Genomic DNA, 21,453 nt, shown 5'->3' with positions numbered 1-21,453 from the left:
CACGTGCCCAATGCTCCACCATAACCTCAAAGGCAAGGAAGAAACCAGGCTGTAGGTGCTGGACAAGGCAGGAGAAAGAAGGTCCTGGGATCCCTGCTGAGGCCTTCGTGTATCTTACATTAATCCTTTCCGTCTCTGATGCTTTTATATTAAAAAAAGCACTTTCATGTACATTATCTCAAGCACCACTCAAGCTGCCTGTTATCCTTGGATGACCTCTCTTTTAGTCTTTCCCTTCACTATGCTCTTCAATTTCACTAATCTCTATTCATGAGTATACAACGAATGGGGTAGAGACTACTATCAAGTTATCAAAGAACCGTGCGAGTTCAGGGGAAGGATTGGGGGGCGAGCGGGGATGGAGTGAGTTTAAGCTGAAAGTGGGGGACAGTCGTTCCCGGGGAGGGAACCGAATGAGCCCAGGCCGCGCTGGGCGGAGACCAGTGTCGCCAGGGCCCACCACCCGGGCCAAGGGGATTGACACCTCTGGGCCTTGGCTCAGAAGCCTGTGGCAAGGACCCCACACTCGCGGTTGCAAAACCTGAAAAAGTGCGTGTCGCTTTTCGCCAAGGATAATGCCGGCCGGTTCCGGCAGGACGTCCTGCAAGGCGCTGGTGGAGGCGAAAAACCCGCCAGCCGGGTCCTCCACGACTCCATGCCCGGCTTTCTCAGGGCGAAAGAGGAAAGAAAGGGACCAGGGGGGAAACAAACAAAACCCGCGGGGCGGGCGCGGAGCGTGGCCGAGTGGCGCGGGCCGCGAGGCCGCAGTGGTTCCGGGGCCTCAGGTCGGGGCGACCCCGCCGTCTTCCGGGCCCGCGCGCGGCTCCCACGGCCCCTCGGCGCGTCCCCCGCCGGCGCTTCAGCCCCTCACGGCCGCCGCACCCGGGCCCATCCCGCGGTCGGGCCTCTCCGCCCTCGCCGCCGTGACGAATCGGCGCCGCCCGGGAAGGTACCGCATTCGGGAGGTTTGAGGAACGTATGGGGCCTGAAAAAAATCCTTGGCCGTAGGAAGCCTCACCGCGTCCTCAATAGAAAGTTTATTTTTCTAAAGAGAGTCGGGGGGACCCGGAGAGACATTCAGCCGAGTGTTGAAAGTGCGAGTGCGGAAGCTCCGCCGCGAGGGGCGGGGCCTGCGAGGGACAAAGGGAAGCGAGGCTGGAGCTGCGGGCGCGTTTTCTGCCCGCGGGTGAGTGTTTCCAACCGGGCTTGGCCGGGTCGGGGGGTGGGGGGGACGGGTGGCAAGTCGCGGTGTCCCGGCTCGGCTGGACCCCGAGCTCCCGGGGTTTGCTGGGGTTCAGGCTTGGCCGCGGGGCCAGAGCTGGGGGCCGCTTGCGGCCTCCTTGAGGCCTAGCGGAGCGAGGGTTGGGAGGGAGTCCCATCTGGGGCCCCTCCTTGGCGGCAAGATTTGCCCCTTCCACTAACGCCGCGGAACTGGTCAGAGCACCTGTGCATACCCCCCTTTGGTGGAGTTGCTGGTGAAGTGTAGCCTCCACGACAAACCTAATGGAAAGGATCTCAGAGGAAGCGCCTGGGACTAGCCAAGCCCGTGGTCCTCACCCCCAGGAAGGTGGTTTCCCCTTGGTTCAGGCAGAGACCCGAGGGCTCGCGGTGTGGCTTCGAGGGAAGAGCGAAAGCTCTGCAACCATTTGGCCTGGGTTTAAAACCCAGCTCTGGCACTTCCTGGCAGTGTGTCTTTAGACAAGTTACTTAAACTCGCCGAGACTCTCTTGTTTCATCCGTAAATAGGAGTGGCAGTACATATCTCCGTGGTAGTTGTGACTGTCAGACGAGGTAGTGTAGGTAATAAGCCTGTCCCGTGTAAGGGACTCAACAAATGCTTATCTAGTATTTTATGCCAGGCGCCGAGGATGGATCCACTGGTGGGTAAATGTACAAGCCCACCCTTAAGAATTTATAGTACAGCGAAGGAGAGCAATTATTTTAAAGCGTTAAACAATGAAGTGTGACGTATTAAGGATCTTGTGGCGGACATTGTCAGGGCTTCCCCACAGCAAGGCCAACGGGGTGTTGACAGCTCCCTGAATGTGCAGATTTCCACTAGAATCAATGGTTTCTGCCCGTTCCTTAAGGAAAGAGGGCCCAGGTTGGGCCACTGAGAAAATAAACTGTTTCTTTCCACAGCAGGCCTCTTATTCCTTATGCTCCAGGGAAGTCTCTTAAAATGCAACATAGAGGCAAAAAAATTCTGTTTGTTTCACATAATGTTGGATGAAAGTGCCAGTAGTCATAGAAGTTATTTGCCTTTTTTCTAAAAATGAATGTCTCTTTGTACGCACTGTGTGTGATGTATATTGATGTAAGCTCATGTGGGTACGGTCATGTTATGAACTGGTAAATACTAGGACAAAATTTATGAAGAATTGAGCTAGGTCCTGGGACTACAGTAATCAATTAAATTGTTGCTGTTCCCAGGCAGCGTACGATCTAGCCATATGAACAGGTATAATACGATATAGTAAACAATATCATAGACCTATGTAAATTGAGTAGGTGTACAGATGAGGAAGCAATTAATTTTGCCCAGGTAGTTTATCAAGAAAGCTCCATTGAGTAGATATATTTTGAAATGGACTATGAAGGCTTTGTAAGAGTTTTTCAGGTAGACTCTCAAAATTTATTCCCAGCAGTTACAAAGCTGTTTACCTCTATAAGAGAATGTAAAGGGCATTATCATACCAATTACCTTTTGCACTACCTCCAGGAATCAAATACTGCTCCATTTAATAGGAGTTGTTATTCTAAAAGGAAGGTAGAGCTGCTGCTGAGTGGGGGCTGTCGGTATCTGGTAGGCCTTGTTGGAGTGGGCCCTGATAATACGTCATTCTGTTGTCATTAAATTTTTATCAGTCTGGTTAAATGTTTACATGGCATCCATAAAATGTTTTCCGTACAAGAGGTGGCTCAGTATCATAAGAAAAACTTGAAAGTACGTGTCTAATATTACTTTTAATATCCCCAGTAATTTTAGTCATTTAATTCTGTTGAACCAAATGACCTAAAGAATTACTAAAATATGCAAATACTTGATTACTAGAAGACAATGTAAAGTAATTTTACTAAGAAATACCACTTATAAACTACCCTATTCTTTAGGAAAACATTCTCTTATGCTTGCTGAGTTTTGATTCTCATTTTTTTTCTTTTTTTTTCTTTTTTTTATTTTAGTGTCTCAGATTCATTCTTAAGGAACTGAGAACTTAATCTTCCAAAATGTCAAGTAAGTTTCATTTTTTATATTTATCAACCTATATTAATAAGAAACTAATGCCCTAGCAAATGGGAATTCCAAAATACTCTCATTTTTTTTCTTCAAAACAGGACCATTGGTAGTTTTGTTGCATAGTATTATATCTCAGTTGTTTACAAGAAGTTATTTATTTTCTTTCAAACAGAAAGACCATCTTATGCCCCACCTCCCACCCCAGCTCCTGCAACAGTAAGTTTTAATTTTCTTGTTAATGTAATAGCCAAGTCTGGCCTTGATACAAAAACCCAGATGTCTTCCAGTGACAGTCACTCAGTCATCACAGCAACAGGATGAAAAACTCAGCTAAAAAACAGCACTTCCTACTAAATAAAATAACTCTGCATCTTACCTTGACCAACCCCAACATTTAAAGAAACATACTGCTGAAATGCCAACCTCCTGCTCAGTTCTTTTTTTAATGGGAAATAAGGGAGAAGTTAACACTTCTTTCTTATTGATCTCCGTTAAGAGTCTTTCAGGTTGATATTGAATGAATACTCATTCTGGCATTTATTATTATTTTTAAACCTAACCTTCAACTGGTTACATTTTTCTCTCCTTGTCTATATATAATTTTCGTGTTAAACAATAAAGCTTCCAGTTCTAGAATAACACTCATTGTAAATCTTTATTTTCAAGCTGTTCAAGTAAGGATTTCATTATCTGTGGGTCAGATCCTGCTATTGAATTTTATTCCACTCCATAAATAATATTCTATTGGTTTGGGAATTGATATGTTTCAAAGCATCTAAATAATAGTTGTCAACTAGTTTTTTACCCAGCAAGCTCTGGCCCAGCTTGGTCAGCATGTAAAATACTTGTCCAATCCGTAAAACAGATTTAACGCTAACTGTTCAGGCCTTGCTGAAATGGATTCCTTGTTGTTTTTTATTTTAAAAAAACAACAACACTGTTAACATTGACCATACCCTACAAAAGCAGTTCTTTAACAGCTGTTAGCCCTCCTTCAAACCCCCCACTCCCTAAATTTCAGGCTAGTTTACTAATTAGGTCCTTGTGTAATTTTGTTTTCTCCACTAGATAACTACTCTTATTTACTAACCCTTAGATATATGTTTTAGTTATGTTTGTCAACAATTTGTTTTTCCTTAGTAAGATGCTTTTAAAAAGAGATACTGTATCACATGTTCCCAGTTCAATTTATGTAACTTATAGTCTCTAAAGTTACTTCCAGTAGATCTTAAAGTCCTGTGTTTGGTTTGTTTTCTTTCTTAAATCAAAGAACATTTCTTACGGCCATCTCCTTGGCACTCTGCTAGTGGCTATACAGGTGGAGTTGAACAATTGAGATTCCTGACCTCAGAGCTAATCATGTACTTCATTTTTGGAAATGGTATAATTGTCATGTTTTAGTTTCAATTTTTTTTTTTAGTTCCCTTACCTAATTTTCTTACATTGTTGCCTCATAATGTTGAACAGTGATTCTCATTGTTTATGCAACCTTTGAAGAAGTCATTTTGATGCAAATACTGCCTCTGAGGGTATATAGTATCTTGAAGACAAACTTGATTTTTTGAGATAATAAAGTAGCTCAAAAACCAAGTGTCCCTTTATGACTTCTCAAATGTAGAAAGGGATTTTTTTTTGCCTTTCTTTAGTCATATTTCTGTACCATTATAATTTCACATTGACACATAAAATACGGAAGACTAGGGATTAGGACATCCAACAGAATGGATATTAAATGAGTTATCCTCCTTCTTTTTTTTTCCATTACTTCTACCACCATCACCGCCACCACCGCCACCACCACCACCACCACCACCCGTAAATGTACCACTCCAAGTAATATACACTTCTTTTGTGGCTTTGATGCTTCATCTGTTTTGCCTACTTAAATATGCTTGATTTGCGTCTTCTATGACTATATAGAAATTGATCAGTTGTTCTCTTCTCCTAAAGTATCAAATGTAATATCTGCTTGAATGTCTGTCTTTTGGACCCTAAGGGTATGTGCAGCGGCATCTTTTAGAAAACTGTTTATACAGCTACAGCTTAGTTGGGATGTGTTAAGTGTATTTTACATTATAAAATTCAGGTCCAATATTCTTAATTGCATGTTAAAATGAAATTACTGTCACTTGTTTTGATTGAATTTCATTAGGTAAAATACTTTTGGTCTCTGCTACATCCTTTTTATGCCTTATACCTTGATTCTCATTAACCTTGGATGTCATTGTATTAAGCATGAGGGCACTGCTATACAAGAGCCCATTTGTGATCACATTAACACATAATTCACGAAAGCCAAGAATGCCGTTGCTGCAACAAGTAGTTGTGTTTGGAAAGAGCTAGAGCTATCAGGAAACTAGATGAAAAAATAAAGTTCAAGTCTGTCAACTAGAAAAGTAGTTTCACGTTAAAACTAAATGCAGAAATTGTTCATGATTGAGCTGTGGAAGATGGATCAAAGAAGAGATGAAAGAGAAAGCCTATAAAAGAGGGACTGGGTTAAACAGATCAGATAGTACCCCAGAGTGAAATCCGTGCATTTCTTACAAGTCTTTGTTTTGAAATCATGTATGTGACATCCATTAAATCCCACATATGTTCTTTTCTATTGACAACTTCTGGCTTCCTGATTTGAATCTCTTCTCATTTCTCACATTATATAAAATGATTTAAAACTGTCTTTGAGAGCGATGCATTTCTTGTTTTTATTTGTTTTTAGTAGATAAATACATTGATGGCATCCACATAACTGTCAAATAAATCGTGTTTTGTTTTGCATGTAAAGTGTTTTCAGACTTCTAGTTTATCACATTTCAAGCTTTCCTATCTCAGACATATCGCTGGGTTGTTATATCATACTATTGACCATAAAGTAATCCTGAATGCTTAAGACACTTCACTGTATTGCTTATCCCAAAAAACAAGCATGCACATTCACACACACACAAATACCACTGGCCCCTGCAAAGAGAAGGAAAGAGGGAAAAAAAAACACTTGCAGACTGGTTCCTCAATGAAGTTACAACACATCATTGCTTGTTTAAATTCAGGTTGCTTTTGCATGCCATATGCAGATCATTTTTCATTTCTGTGTTTTCCTCGTTTGAGCTCATTTCTCATTCGTGTTTTTGTCTCATTTGTTTCCATCAGCAAATGCCCAGCACACCAGGGTTTGTGGGATACAATCCATACAGTCATCTCGCCTACAACAACTACAGGCTGGGAGGGAACCCGGGCACCAACAGCCGGGTCACGGTAGGAGAATCAACTATTACAGCATCCGGCAAACAACTGGAATTGACCAGAAATGCCTTCAGAGTTAGGTCCTTTTGAATCATCAGCACAGCCATTAAAAAAATTTTTTTTAACCTGGCTTTTCCACTATTTTAAACATTCGTTGTACGATCTTACACTGAAAAAAATAAATCTGGATATGTACATAGAAGAAAAGAAGAATTCATTCTATTTGGTGGTTGGTAGAGATAAAGCCTTGGGTACTTAATGTTTGTACCATATATACAAACCTAGAATTTCTTATGGTTAAAATACCCTTTTTGAGGTGAAGAGTATCTTTCACTTAAGGTAATTGGCATTAGGCTCAAGAATTCAGTTTCTTAGTAAAGGCTGGGCTTATAGACCTGGCTTTTTTTTGGCTGGCTTACCAGTTTGGACTGCTACACATAATTATTTGTCTTTTGGATTTAATATTTGACCTTCTAATTGAGATTTATTTCTCTCTAGTTAAAAAGAAAAAAAACGTGTCATTTCAAAGAATTGCAGAATGAAAGTTGAATGAAATTAATTTGAAGTACCAGACTAGATATCTACAACTAGAAGTGCATATAACCCATAGGATAAGGGATATGATTTCTGAAACTTAGAATATTTCATTTAAATGATCAACCTAAGATATCAAAATTGGATGATGTACTTAAGACTTTTTATTTTAGAATCATCTTAAACTCCATTGAAAGAAGTTTAAGTACCAAAGAAACAAATAACTGTAAAAATGATTTACAAAAAATAAATCCAAAAGCCAAATACCTACGTACATTGGAATGTGGTATTGATGAGAATTTAAACAACCCAGAATGGCTGTAAACTTTTTAGTACCTGGTTTTTGTTTGCTCTGTTCATAAATAATTCAATTAATCTGACTTCAAAAACGCCCTCTCACCCTGTAGTCAAGCTAAAGCAGAAAGCTTGTAACTACCAAACTGTTATGTCTATCTTGGTAAGCAGATTGCTTAGCTTGATAGGTTTGTTTGTCTAAATTTTTCATTGTTTCTGCATAATTTGTACTTCATAAGCATATCAAGTTTCATGTGCCATGCATATTTCATGGTATCTGAAAAGAATTCTGACAAAGTGTGTGTCTATGCATTTCACAATGCATACAGTTTCTCTGTGCATCGGTACATGTTTTTCCCTGGCCTAAATGTGTTGTTTCACAAGTATAATGGGTAGCAAGGTTATCAAATGATAAAGAACATTTTAATTTAAACAAGGAGCAAAATCAATTTTGGATCATTCATGTTAATGGAGAAAATTATTCATGGGCAGTGAAAAAGAGAATGATTACATTTTAATAGCTCTGTACAGTCAGCTCTTGATTATCTATGTTAATGGAATAGAAATGGTGGTTAACTATAATATTAGAATCATTTGTATTTCCGTTGCTGTAAGCATTTTGTTTTTAACGTGGATGTGTCTATGGGAATTCTCTGTTAATACAGTGAGATCATTCAGTAGAGACTTAACTAGGAAAAGGAGAGTGCACTCGCTGTCTCAGGGCCTGGGTCAATGATCTCTTCCTCTCCGTTCCTTCTTGGGGATGTTAGAACCCAACGTTTGGATTAGGCACTAGCTTCAGGATAGATTGGTATAGGCAGCTTATTGGGCATGTAAAAGTTGGTGTTTTGGTTCTCTGGTGGTTTTCTGGTGTTATAGTCTTTTCACCACCAGACTGAAGTATATAATCAAACTGCTTAGGCTTAACCTGAAGGGCCTAGAAAATGGGAAAGCTTTTAGCCTGTGTTAATCCCGGCCCCTTCAACTTTTAGTGACCTCTCTCTCAGGTCATTGAATCATTCTCTAAGAAAATCAGTTATGCTTAAAGATTTACACCACTTTTTATATATCTAATTTAAGCTGTTAGGACTCAATAGATCTGATTTTGACCGTTTTAAAAGCGTTTTATTTTAAGATGACCCCAATTATGTGTTGCCCTTTTTTTTTGGCTCCCAGTTGGTATTATTGTCTGCAAATCTCTTTAAGTCAGTGATTTGAAGGAATGATTCTGTGAAGCTCTATGAAGTAGTTTCCTGTAGGCTCTACAGAACATCTGGTTTTCCCTGATGACTCTAGTACACTTGAATAGTTTTCAAACAATAAACACTTTATATAGCATGTTGAAAACTTTTGGAGTGCTTATGACAGCTATGAGATGGAATTCACTCCTAGTCAGTTCTACATTCAGATGATGATTAACATTCTCTTAAGTACAGGTATGAAAACAGATTGAGACAGAATATTAAAACAACTTATTTCTGTGCTGTTACGGAAATTCCATCCCAGAAAAAAATCCTAAAATAAGCTGAGAATTGGGAAGAAACAATAACAAAAAAACTCTTGAGTAGCCAAAACAAATTTCACAAAATCATGGACTTTATCCATAGGAGGTTCCCAGGGCCTTACTCTCACATAAGCACAGTTTTTTTTTTTTTTTGCCCTGAGCTAACATCTGCCAATCCTCCTCTTTTTTTTTTTTTTTTGCTCAGGAGCACTGGCCCTGAGCTAACGTCCATGCCCATCTTCCTCCACTTTACATGGGAGGCCGCCACAGCATGGCCTGACAAGCCGTGCATCGGTGCACGCCCAGGATCCAAACCTGCGAACCCGGGGCCGCCGCAGCGGAGCGCGAGCACTTAACCGCTTGCGCCACCGGGCTGGCCCGTCACATAAGCGCAGTTTTAACAAGCATAATTAATTAATTGTTTTCCCTCAACTCATTGCCAGTTGGAGGCAGAAAATTGGAAAGAGGGACAGTTGCTGCCTAGAGGTGATAGAACAAGGAAAGAAACAGCTAAGAAAAGAAACATGCCTTCCAAAAGCTCACCCCTGGGCCATTTAGTAAAGGGGTCAGCAGTGTTTCATATGTCAGACCAGAGGATTACAGCAAAGCAGTGGTTGTAAATGTGTTCAGTGCAAACTGCTTTTTTTCCTAAAGAGTAGAGAAATGTTTAGGACGTTGTAGAAAGATGTCTGTCTGAGACGGTAAATAAATTGGGAGTGGTTAGTGCTATAAATCTTGAATGTCCTGAAAACCAGCTAGAATTTAACTTTGTTGTTATTGTTTTGGGTTTTGTTTTATTTTGAGTTCTTTGCATCTTTTTTTAAAAATTGTTAATAGTGGTCTAGCAACTTGAATTATTGGCACAATTCCAACTTTATTTGTAACCCACTTCATGGAATTCTGAAAGTTTGTGTTGGACATGACATAAGGTTAGCTTTGTAAGATTCTCCCCCACTCCCCGCCAAAGAACTGCAGGCCCTGAGACAGATCTCCTCCTACTGGCTGTTCATACCACCCATGGTGACAAGTTTCCATCCCCCATGGCTCACCTCCATTGCCCACCACTGGCTAAAAACAGGGCCTGGCTGCATGGGCACCAGCGTGAGTTGTGGTAAGAATGCATGGGAGGAGTGGAAAGAGAGGAACTACTGCTTCAGAGGTGAAATATGTTCTAATAAGTTCGTGTATGAAGAAGCAGAGTTATTGACAAGCATATAGGGATGGAGGGAGACCCTCCTCATAGGAAGAGGAAACATTGTTTGAAAGCAGTGGAAGGGGACACAAGCATGCTAATCCCTGAGCCCTTGGATGAAAAACAAGGTTATGATTGGGGTCCCAGCTCAGAATGGAGGCGTTTCCCTGGGGTTTCAACACATGCAATAGAAGGGGCAAAGGAGCAAAATGTCACTTGAGTTTTCTTATAAGGATTTGCCAATCCCTGTCTTTTGATGATTAGAGTGAAGCCAGCACTTCTTCCCCTGAGCCTGGCAAGGAGAATCAATATCAGGAGTCTCCCAGGAATCTGGGTCCTTGATCAGATGCAGTCATGTGTGTTAAGACGAGACCAAGTTCAGAAATAGGCCCTCCTGGATGGGAGCTATCTGGAGTGCCCTCTAGAAGCTATCTGATATCTCTTCCCTAGATAGCTGCCTACAGAAGAACCTCTCTCTCATCTTTCTGTTTCTTTCCCCCCTTTTTTTTTTTTCCTCTAACCAACTTTTTTCTTAACCTTTTTAAAAAATATTTTTCAGTCTCCCCTCCTCCTCCTCTTCTTCTGTTTTCCTTTTCCTTTCTGTGTCTTCCCTGCAAAACCAAAATTTTTTAATCAAATGGAATTTCTTGATAAAAGGCCTCAATATAACTTAATCAAGCCCTCTGTCTGCCATTTCTCTGTTCCTGGTATACTTCTTCACTCCTACACTGTGATTAGGACTAAGGATAAAAAGAGGTGTGTCTGTAGTTCACACTTCTTGATCCCCTTTATGAAAAAACCCTAGATATGGGCATAGAACCTTAAGAAAAGTAAAATCTCTAGTCGTGATAAAGGAGATAAGAAGGTTTTTTGTTTTCCGTTGTTGAACCTAGGAAGTAGTTTTTGTGGTGACGGTGGTGTTGTTTACATGGGGGTGCATTCCTGAAATAGTATAAAATGGTACAAAGTCTCCTGCAGACAGTGTGAGTGTGGTAAGTGCTGAAGGAGTTAGATTCTGGTACAGATAATCAAGTGTTGACTGTATGTGTAATGGTAAATTAAGCAAAATAAAGAGTGCCAGGTAATGTCCTAAATGTGGGACATTTGATATATAACCATATATATTCGATGTATGGATAATTATGTAATATTGTATTTGTTCTTACAGCCAGGTTGTCAAAGCAGTGGCAATGAACTGCTAAGTAAAATATTTAAAAATTATGTGCTTCAAGTCATTTTCTTTATTTTCTTTTGATGTGAACATTTCTGAATTTGCAGTGATAGCTATTTTCAGTGGAGAAAATATAAGAATCTTGTATCCATGGACGAGTAGAAGAAAGGCGCATTAGCATTTTTTAAGGAACTCTCTTTTCAGTTTGCTGGTGAACTTCTTGCAATTGAATAATGAATGTATTTAACTTTTTTGTAGGCATCCTCTGGTATTACGATTCCAAAACCCCCAAAGCCACCAGATAAGCCGCTGATGCCCTACATGAGGTATAGCAGAAAGGTAGGTGCTCAGGAGCGGGAAAGGAGTGAGGACTGCCTCTTTGTTCTTTGCTTTACAATGAATTTCAGGTTGGCTTAGCCAGCTTTTCTGTGCATAGCCGGAGGAAAGGCTAAAGAATTGCAGTTTTTAGTGAAATTAGTTCTGATTTCAAAATCGCAGAACTAAAATCCAATGAGAACAGTTTAAATAAACTGTTAAAATCCTTAAGACAATGTTATGTAGTCTTTTGGAGAATATTTAATGACATGAGAAAAATGTTAAGTGAAAAAAAAGAATACAACACTACATGTATTAGTATCTTATTTTTATAAAAATAATAGCAACTACATGTTAGTTTGAGGGAAAAAAAAGCCTAAAAGACAATGGTTATCTCTAAACAGTAAACTTATGATAATTTTTATTTTCTTTATACTTCCTTGAATTTTCCCTCTTTTTGTTTTTTAGTGATGAACCTACATTACTCTTAAAATAACAATTATAGCCAGTATGTTTGGGAAGGACAAGAACATTTAGCTATTTTCACCACTATTTAGAAATTTTTTAATTTTGGTATAATTATTATATATATATTTGACGATATGGTGTGTTGTATTATGCAAATTAACCACTTTCCTTCTAAATTCTCATGAACTTTTAGAGACTCATAGACTAGGTTATTGAGTTAGCTCATCTTAAATATCTGCAGGGATTGGAGATGTCTGAGACCTGCCTTAAAGTGATCCAGCAAAGTACAGATGAAATGAGATTGGCCAACTGTTGATAATTATTGCGGCAGGTTGATGAGAACATAGGGATATGATACTATCCCCTCTGCTTTTGTCTATATTTAAAAGCTTCCCTATTAAAAAGTATTTTTAAAGGTCTATATTTTTAGGCGTCAGTACTGAAATTTCATCTGTTTCCTTTTTAAGGTCTGGGACCAAGTAAAGGCTTCCAACCCTGACCTAAAATTGTGGGAGATTGGCAAGATTATTGGTGGCATGTGGCGAGATCTCACTGATGAAGAAAAACAAGAATATTTAAACGAATACGAAGCAGAAAAGGTAGAATGGGGACTGCAGTGGGATGGATACAATGTAAAACACATAAACATTTGCTTATTATTTATAAAAGAAACATAAGATCTAATCAGACAGCTGAGGCTGCACTGAGGCTTTGTCTGCCTAGGTCAGTCACTTAATCTCTCTAGGCTTCAGATTCCTTATCTGTAAAAAGGAGATAATTATCATATCTTGATATTCATATGAGATAAGATAGGTATTCATTATAACCTGCAAAATGTTAATTATAAAACTGGAAAACATTTGAATTTCAGATAGAGTACAATGAATCCATGAAGGCCTATCATAATTCCCCCGCATACCTTGCTTATATAAATGCAAAAAGTCGTGCAGAAGCTGCTTTAGAGGAAGAAAGTCGCCAGAGACAGTCTCGCATGGAGAAAGGAGAACCTTACATGAGCATTCAGCCTGCTGAAGACCCAGATGGTAAAAAAAAAAAAAAAAGTGGGGTTTTGTTTATGCTTTCTCGGAGAATTAAAATGAGAAATCTCTTAAGTTTGTTTTTAATTCCTATCCTAAATGGAAAACACAGCATAATTTAAGTGCCGTTTCAATATTTTGATTAGTGAAGTTTGTGTGTGAATTTCCCACAAGAAAAGGAAATGTCCTTTTTAGTGCAGAAAATAGCAAAAACTATTTATTGTTTCTCAAAATCTTTTACTCAGAATACATGAAAAGGTTTTGAATAACAATCAGGATTTTGCCTCAGCTGCTTTTAAAAAGCTAAATGCCTCCTAGTTACATCCTGTTTTCTTATTGGGTCCCTAAATTTGCAGAATTAAAGGCTCTTAAGGGAGAAACTTAATGAGTGGGAAGAATCCTGAAATTTCTTTTCTAGTTAATTCAGAAATCCAACTAGAATTTATAAATATAGCTTCTGATAACACTCAGGAGAGTGCACACATACAAATTTTATACACAAATAGCAGAGCTTCCTAATTTGCATTCCACAGTTTGCAGGTGTGCAGATTGGGCCCCCTGGTTCTCTGCAGCCGGGGCGGTCTGAAGCTGTATGGAGCCCCAGAGATGGCCACTCTAGCTAGCATATCATCCACATATCAAGCATACTGTACAAGTAATGTTTTCTCTGTGTGCTGCTGTTATGTGGAAAAGGTTGGAAGCTCTAGCTACAAGCAACAGAAACATCAAGAAAATAATTTAAGATTCTGTTTTAAAGTAGCAGTAACAAAGAGGAAGCTTGTAAGAACTTTAAAGAAGATACTATTGAGAAAGGAAGCAATAATACCACCTAAAGACGTGAATAAACTGATATACTTTAAAGGAGAGAAAAATAAAAACGATTTGTTAAAAGAATGGCCTGGGATATTGACAAATATTCCCATAAATACAGAATAGAAAATAGTAATAAATATAGAGAATAGAATATGGAATAGAAACAATATTGAGTATTAAGCAGAATCAGCAGCAATAAAGACATGAGCATATGCAGACCTTAATTGCCCAAATTGGATTGATTAATGCAAGAAAAAGATATACAGAATTAAAAAATAAAAAAAAGATCCAGTCTACAAATAATTGGAAGGATAAGGGTCAGTATAAGAGGAAACAAAGGCTAGCAACATAGAAGCCTTAAGTAGAAAATAGGTAAAGTTTTCATTAGGTGAAAGAGAATGGCATGAACATTGAGGAGGACTGAAGAGGTTCGTTCAGGAACAGTCTTCAAAAGAGGATCCTTGTCTCTGTTTCTCCAACTTCTGTGCATTATGTTTTCTAAGTTTGAGATAGGATCTTAAAGCTGCTAGTAAGAAAGGACAGATAATAATTAAGATGCCAGGATAAGGGGGCCGGCCCTGTGGCCGAGTGGTTAATGTTCCATGCGCTCCTCTTTGGCAGCCCGGGTTTGTGGGTTCGAATCCTGAGAGCAAACCTACTCCACTCATCAGCCATGCTATGGAGGCATCCCACATACATAGTAGAGGAAGATTGCCAGCAGTTGTTAGCTCAGTGCGAATCTTTCTCACCCAAAAAAAAAAAAAAAAAAAAAAAAAATGCCAGGATAAGATTGACTTTAGACCTTGGCCTTTATCCCTCAGAACTGAGTAGAAAGAGGAAGACTTGGGAAGTGGAAATGTACATGAAACCAAGAGAAGGGCAGAAGGTCCATGAGTACAACAGCTGCAAAGATGACTGAAAGACATGCAAGACACATGCAGTCACCCACACAAGACAGGGAAGGCTTTTTAAATTTTAGAGGATAGTTATGAGAGAGAAAGTAAATGGCTGGTGAATTACAAATAGAAAGTAAGTAGAAAATATAAGCCTACTCTTCCTCTACCCACCAGAAAAAAATCAGACAGCTAACATGCAAGGAAAGACAAGCCAAAATTGCTAAGACTTTATTTCCCCTACTAATGGTCAACATGGGGGACATGCAGATGAAAGAAGAAAGCAAAAAATAACCACAGAAAAGATAACTTAGATGGAGGTAGCACAAATGTACCATATATAATCTTAAGTGTGAATATGAAATACTCTTCCTTAAAAAGTAAAAGGGTCACCGAATTTTTTTTAAAAACACTGTCTTGTATTCCAATAATTTTAATTTCAGAAGTATGTATCCTAAAGAAATTACTTGAAAGGATACAAAAAGTAATTTGTACAACAGTTTGTAGTGGTGGTGTTTATGATAATAAGAGTTTCAGGAACTACTTAAATACCAAATAAGGGAGGTAGTAAAGTGTGACGTGGCAGCACAACTTGGGCCTCAGTAGCTGCATTTCCTAAGGTGTGGTCCCTCCACCTCTGATGGGACACTACATTGATTAGGTGGTTCAGAGAGGAACTTGTGTTTTAATGTGTATTGCTTAAGAGGAAGATTTTTTTTTTTTAAGTGAGTTAATTTAAATAAAAATATTAAGTAAGTAATACTACAGGTTGTTAGCAGATAAGTCAAAAACTGTGGAGGTGATAGAGTGAAGGTTGAGATTAAGGAAACACTCTTGCATAGCTATTAAAAATAAGCATATATGGGCCAGCCTGGTGGCTTAGTGGTTCATGCACTCCTCTTTGGCGGCCGGGGGTTCAAGGGTTCAGATCCCAGGCACAGACCAACACACTGCTCATCAAGCCATGCTGTGGCAGCTTCCCACATACAAAATAGAGGAAGACTGGCACAGATGTTGGCTCAGGGCCAGTCTTCTTCACCAAAAAAAAATAATATGCATATAAATCAGATCCATACTCTATGTATATGAACTTGAGTGGATGAAAACAACGCAATACATTTACACACTGACAACAACTGTATACGTGTATAAATTGATAAAAATGAAAAGTAAAATTTGGTATTAAACATTTTATTTTTTTCCTATAAAATTACTTTAGGGTTTTAGTGGTTTTTTAATCTAATAAAATGTATATGCTGGTCTAGGAAACTGAACATTGCTAGAGATAATTGTTGTCTCTGCAGTGGGCATTTTCATTACTGTAATAGTAAACTACGCTGGCAAAGACGTTGCCCAGTTCATATGTTGTCATCAGTTGTAAATGCCTTAAATTACTACCAAGAGAGTGAAACATTTGGCAGAATTTCAGTTTTCCTGACACATGCAGCCTTCACGTTGATTTCCAGGCCAAAAGACACATGGTTTTATCTCATTTGTATTTCAGCCAAATTCTTTTCAGACACATGTCATCACTTAAAGATGTTATGAGAAAAACCAGTACCTTAGCCAGTGAACACATTATGTCCTCTGTATGGTTTTTATCAAGTGACTGCCCCACTGCTCCCTTGATGCCCGTTAGACCCACTTGTTAGGCCAGTGAGGGCCATGGTAAAGGGTTAACATTGTTACACTCTCTTGTTTATGGTTACTGGTGACCTGATTTCCAGAACATCTTGTTTATTCCAGATTATGATGATGGCTTCTCAATGAAGCATACAGCCACTGCCCGTTTCCAGAGAAACCACCGCCTCATTAGTGAAATCCTTAGTGAGAGTGTGGTGCCAGACGTTCGGTCGGTTGTCACAACAGCTAGAATGCAGGTCCTCAAACGACAGGTCCAGTCCTTAATGGTTCATCAGGTAAAGGCACAAAACGTGTTCTAAGAAAATGGGCCTATGCCACAGATCCCAGTGACCTGATTCTATACCATGTATCAATGTGCCTGTTCAGTATTTCAATGTTCAGTCTAACCTGTTCCTGATTCAGGGGAAAGGCTTGAGGGAGTGGACCTTTCCCAGAGATTTAATAAGTTTTTCATTAAAACTGTCACATGGAGGGCCGGCCCCGTGGGTTTACGGTTAAGTGGGCACACTCCGCTGCTGGTGGCCCGGGTTTGCATCCCGGGCGCGCACCGACGCACCGCTTTTCCGGCCATGCTGAGGCCGCATCCCACATACAGCAACTAGAAGGATGTGAAGCTATGACATAGAACTATCTACTGGGGCTTTGGGGGGAAAAATAAATAAATAAAAAAAAAATTACAAAAAAAAAAAAAACTGTCACATAGAGCCTTGTGATGAGAAGTATATCCATTAAGAATTTGAGATATCCTGGGGCCGGCCCAGTGGCGTAATGGTTAAGGTTGCGCACTCCACTTCAGCAGCCCAGGGTTTACGGGTTCAGATCCCCAGCACGGACCTACGCACCACTTATCAAGCCATGCTGTGGCAGGTGTCCCATATATACAGTAGACGAAGATGGGCACGGATGTTAGCCCAGGGCCAATCTTCCTCAGCAAAAAGAGGAGGATTGGCAACACATGTTAGCTCAGGGCTAATCTTCCTCACCAAAAAAAAAAAAAATTGAGATATCCTGTCAACCTTTACTGCTTTACTAAATTTTTTTTTTCCAAAGAAATTGCTCAGGCCTAAAACAGTATTCTTTAACATATACTTATTAATCTTAGTCATTCCTCTATGCTGCATTTTATATTTTAAAATCCTAGCTAGCTACATTCCGTAATAAATTATTTAAATTCAAAATATTTGTCACACTATGAGAAAGTGTGGACCATTAAAAAATGAGACATATTTTCTGTGTTTGACATTTGCTTTAGAGAAAATAATTCAGTAATTATAAAGCCTGATCATATGTCTTACAGCGAAAACTAGAAGCTGAACTTCTTCAAATAGAGGAGCGACACCAGGAAAAGAAGAGGAAATTCCTGGAGAGCACAGATTCATTTAACAATGAACTTAAGAGGGTATCAACTTAATGTATTAACTATACTTTTATCACTGTGTCTGTTAATTTTTTTTTTCATTCTTTTTACCAAAATAGTATTTTTATTGAATGTTGTTTACTTTGAAACAGGGTTAACAGGTAAGACCTTTGCTTTATAAAATTATTCCCATTTTCTGGCAAACTTGGCAGTAGGTTTGAAATATCATATAGTATACATACATGTACTAGGCCTGTAGACTCTAGAACCCTCTGATGTTTTAAAGTCTCATGCAATCATGAATTATTATTTTATTGAGATTTATTTCTCAAATGTCTTCATTAGATGTAGTTCACTGTTTGCACTTTGTATTAAAACAAGTAAATCTAGTGTTTGGTAGCCTAAAATATAAAATGGAAGCCTTGCATGCAATCCAGTACTTTCAGTATTGCCTCACCAACCATTTTGTGATATTGGATGTTAATGGCTGCTAGAGCAACTTTATTTTCCTGTAGACACCAGAGGTTCAGAGAAGAACCTAGAACCACGATTTTTGTCCCATATATGTGTGTATAGTTTGTTTCCCAAAAAACTCACTTTTGAAATAATTTCTCTGATTCAGAGATTGTAAGAAAAGAACATTACTAAGAGAGTTCTTTTTTTTTCTGACTACTAGTTGTGCGGGTTGAAAGTAGAAGTGGATATGGAAAAAATTGCAGCTGAAATTGCACAGGCAGAAGAACAGGCTCGCAAAAGGCAGGAGGAAAGGGAGAAAGAGGCAGCAGAGCAAGCTGAACGCAGTCAGAGCAGTATTGTTCCTGAGGAAGAACAAGCAGCTAATAAGACTGAAGAAAAGAAGGAAGACGAGAGCATTCCAATGGAGACAGGTAACTTACCAGTTGACACCAAAGTAAATGTCAAGGGTTTTTACAGCTTTCTTTAGTTTTGATTTTTCTTTCTCAGCACTTTTCAGAGGTCACTCAATTAATCTTGCCTCTTGGGTTATTCTCTTTATGACCTACCCATTTCTTTCTAAATCTTAATCCTTTATTGTAGATTCACTTAAAATGTTGGTATCAGTACAAAACAGCAGTGGTGTGTTGTCTTTAGTCTTCCTGTTTGAGGTCTTGCTTATTTGCCCAGATTGAGTCATGTCATTTTCTGGCTGGGAAATACAGAGTATAACGGCCCTGGAGTCAGACGGTCTGGGTCCAATACTGCTTCACCACTTGCCATAGTCATACCACCACCAAAGTCATGGTGGTATGACTTTGGATAAGTTCTTAATCTCAGTTTCCTCATTTGTAAGTGTTCTAGTACCTGCCTCCAAGAGTGAATTCCAAAGGATAGATAAGAAAATGTACATAAAATCATTCGGCATTAGACTTGACATGGTTATTGGCACTCAGTATTTTAACCTTTATTGCCAAAATTGTTTAAATAAGATGTGGTCATTGCTCTTACGATCAGTCATTTTTGGTGTCCTAGGACAGAGCTGGGCAAGTAAAACCTGCAGGCCACATCCTGTCCGCCACCTGTTCTTGTAAATGAAGATTTATTGGAATACAGCTACACTCGTTTGTTTACGTGTTGTCTGTGGCTGTTTTGGGTTTACAGCAGATAGCTAAGTAGTTGCAGCAGAGACTGCCTGGCCCACATAACCTAAAATATTTACTGTCTAGCCTTTACAGAAAAAGTTTGTGGATCCCATCCTAGAAAAATTCTTACTTCCAGGTATACTGATTTTCCTGATTAAAAAAGCATTCCTCAAAGCAAAAAATAACATGTAAAACTTACGTAAAGTACAGATTAAATGGATTATTACTGGAAATTTTGAGATCACCTTACCTTCTGGCGCTATTTTGACCCTGCCCAGTGCACTATGTAAATAGGACTAAGCTAAAAGAATTTTAAGAAACACAACCAAAGGCTCCCTGTTGTTGTACTCCTGAGTACATAGTACTCAACTGACAACTTCTGATTTGACATCAGAAAACATTTAATGGAATATAGATATCTTTACCAGATATTTCTACAAAATTTAATTCAGCAGATTAACATTTCAGATAGTCAGATTTTAAGTTTCATTATCTGAGCGTTTTTCTGTTTTGTGTGAACATGTGTTTTATCTTAAATTTGGAGCATGAGTGTATTTTTGTGGTTAAGGCAAGAGCTTGAGAATTCAAGTGTGGATCCTTGCTCACTTTGCCACTAGACAGAACACCTCAGTCCTTTGCCTGCTTTGTCATCTACAAATACAGGTTGTCTATAGGTCTTTACTCAGATTTTATCCTTCTAGCTTAAGAAAGAAATGAAGAAAATTGTTTGAGACTATTCGAGCAAAAACCTCATGCTCTTAATTTCTTACAGAAAACAGCCCAGCATGACTTTTAACAAAGTCCTTAAAATATTGACCTTATATCATTTCCATACCTGCTTTCTTACTTATTAAATGCAAAGCACTCCACAACAGCATTGTCCAATAGAAATAAATGTAAGTCACTGTGTAATCAGAAATTTTCTACTAACAACATTTTTTAAAAGTAAAGCAAAGCAAGTGAAATTAATTTTAATAATATATTTACTTAATCTAGTATATCCTAAACAATATCATTTAAACGTGTAATCACCATTTTTTAAAGTATTAATTTTTTATATTCTTTTTTCATACTAAATTTTCTAAATCTGATGTGTATTTTATACTTATAGCACATCTAAATTTTCGCTAGGAATACTTGATCTGTATTTGGATTTCATCAATTTACAGTTAAAAAGTAGATTTTCAAACCCCAAATTGTTCCAAACATGCTAAAAGTTCTTCAGTCACACCAGCTCACTTCAGATGCTCTGTAGCCACACGTGGTTAGTGGCTGCCATATTGGACAGCACGGCTCTAGAATGCCAGCATAATTAGAAGAGTCAGTTTTTGTCTTGGAACTAATCGTGACAAACGTGTGATTACAGAGGAGACACACCTTGAAGAAACGACGGAAAGCCAACAGAATGGCGAAGAAGGCACGTCTACTCCTGAGGACAAGGAGAGTGGGCAGGAGGGGGTGGACAGTATGGCAGAGGAAGGGACCAGTGACAGTAACACTGGCTCGGAGAGCAACAGTGCAACAGTGGAGGAGCCACCAACAGATCCCATACCAGAAGATGAGAAAAAAGAATAAACGTTGCCTTGTTTTATGTGTTCTAAATACTTTTTTAAATGAAAAAATGTTTTTTGAGTTTTAATGGTGTTATGTGGTTTGTGTATTAATATTTTTCTTGTCCGTATCACACCACCAAAGGCTTTTGGACCATTTAGCATCATGAGCCGAATGGCACAGTCACCTTTCTTAAGTGGTTGTGAAGATAGTTCTTTTCTTTGGAATTGTTTTTAGTCCTCGACTACTGAAAGCCTCAGAATTTAAATTAATTGAGAAAATGCCCACTTCTTTTAGAGAATTATCCTTTGATGCTGCAGAATCTACTCTTACAAATGCCTTCCTACAGCTCACTTGGGTGCTCACCAAAGCCATAGCTTTAAACCTTCCCAGTCCCAATCAGCAGCTTCCCAGAAGTCCCCTTTCCTGTCTGCTTCCACAAAGAGTAGCTTCTTGAAAACATAATCATGTGAGTGTATATTTGTTCCCTGACCCTTTTTTATTTTTAATCAGTGCTAGATGCCAAGAGTCGTGTTAGGGTGTTGAGTGTATCTGCAGCCACCCTTGTTGCAGAAACTCGTATTGATCCAGAAATAGT

The 21,453-nt window shown here is 39.0% G+C and overlaps 1 protein-coding gene across 1 annotated transcript; it reads left to right on the top strand.

Annotated features, from left to right (window-relative positions):
- Positions 1 to 1,082: 1,082 nt before the first annotated feature.
- SMARCE1 (SWI/SNF related, matrix associated, actin dependent regulator of chromatin, subfamily e, member 1) lies at positions 1,083 to 20,943 on the top strand. The gene is made up of 11 exons (XM_058560919.1): positions 1,083 to 1,186; positions 3,187 to 3,238; positions 3,414 to 3,457; positions 6,392 to 6,496; positions 11,438 to 11,518; positions 12,430 to 12,561; positions 12,834 to 13,005; positions 16,452 to 16,624; positions 17,647 to 17,748; positions 18,383 to 18,593; positions 20,671 to 20,943. The coding sequence occupies exons 2-11, from the start codon at positions 3,232 to 3,234 to the stop codon at positions 20,877 to 20,879; spliced, it is 1,236 nt and encodes a 411-aa protein (XP_058416902.1). The 5' UTR covers positions 1,083 to 1,186; positions 3,187 to 3,231; the 3' UTR covers positions 20,880 to 20,943.
- The last annotated feature ends 510 nt before the right edge of the window (positions 20,944 to 21,453 follow it).

The sequence above is a fragment of the Diceros bicornis genome, chromosome 18 (genome assembly GCF_020826845.1).
Source record: "Diceros bicornis minor isolate mBicDic1 chromosome 18, mDicBic1.mat.cur, whole genome shotgun sequence".
NCBI classification, from domain to species: domain Eukaryota; kingdom Metazoa; phylum Chordata; class Mammalia; order Perissodactyla; family Rhinocerotidae; genus Diceros; species Diceros bicornis.
The sequence above is the reverse complement of the archived record's forward strand: the minus strand, read 5'-3'. Positions and strand labels throughout refer to the sequence as shown.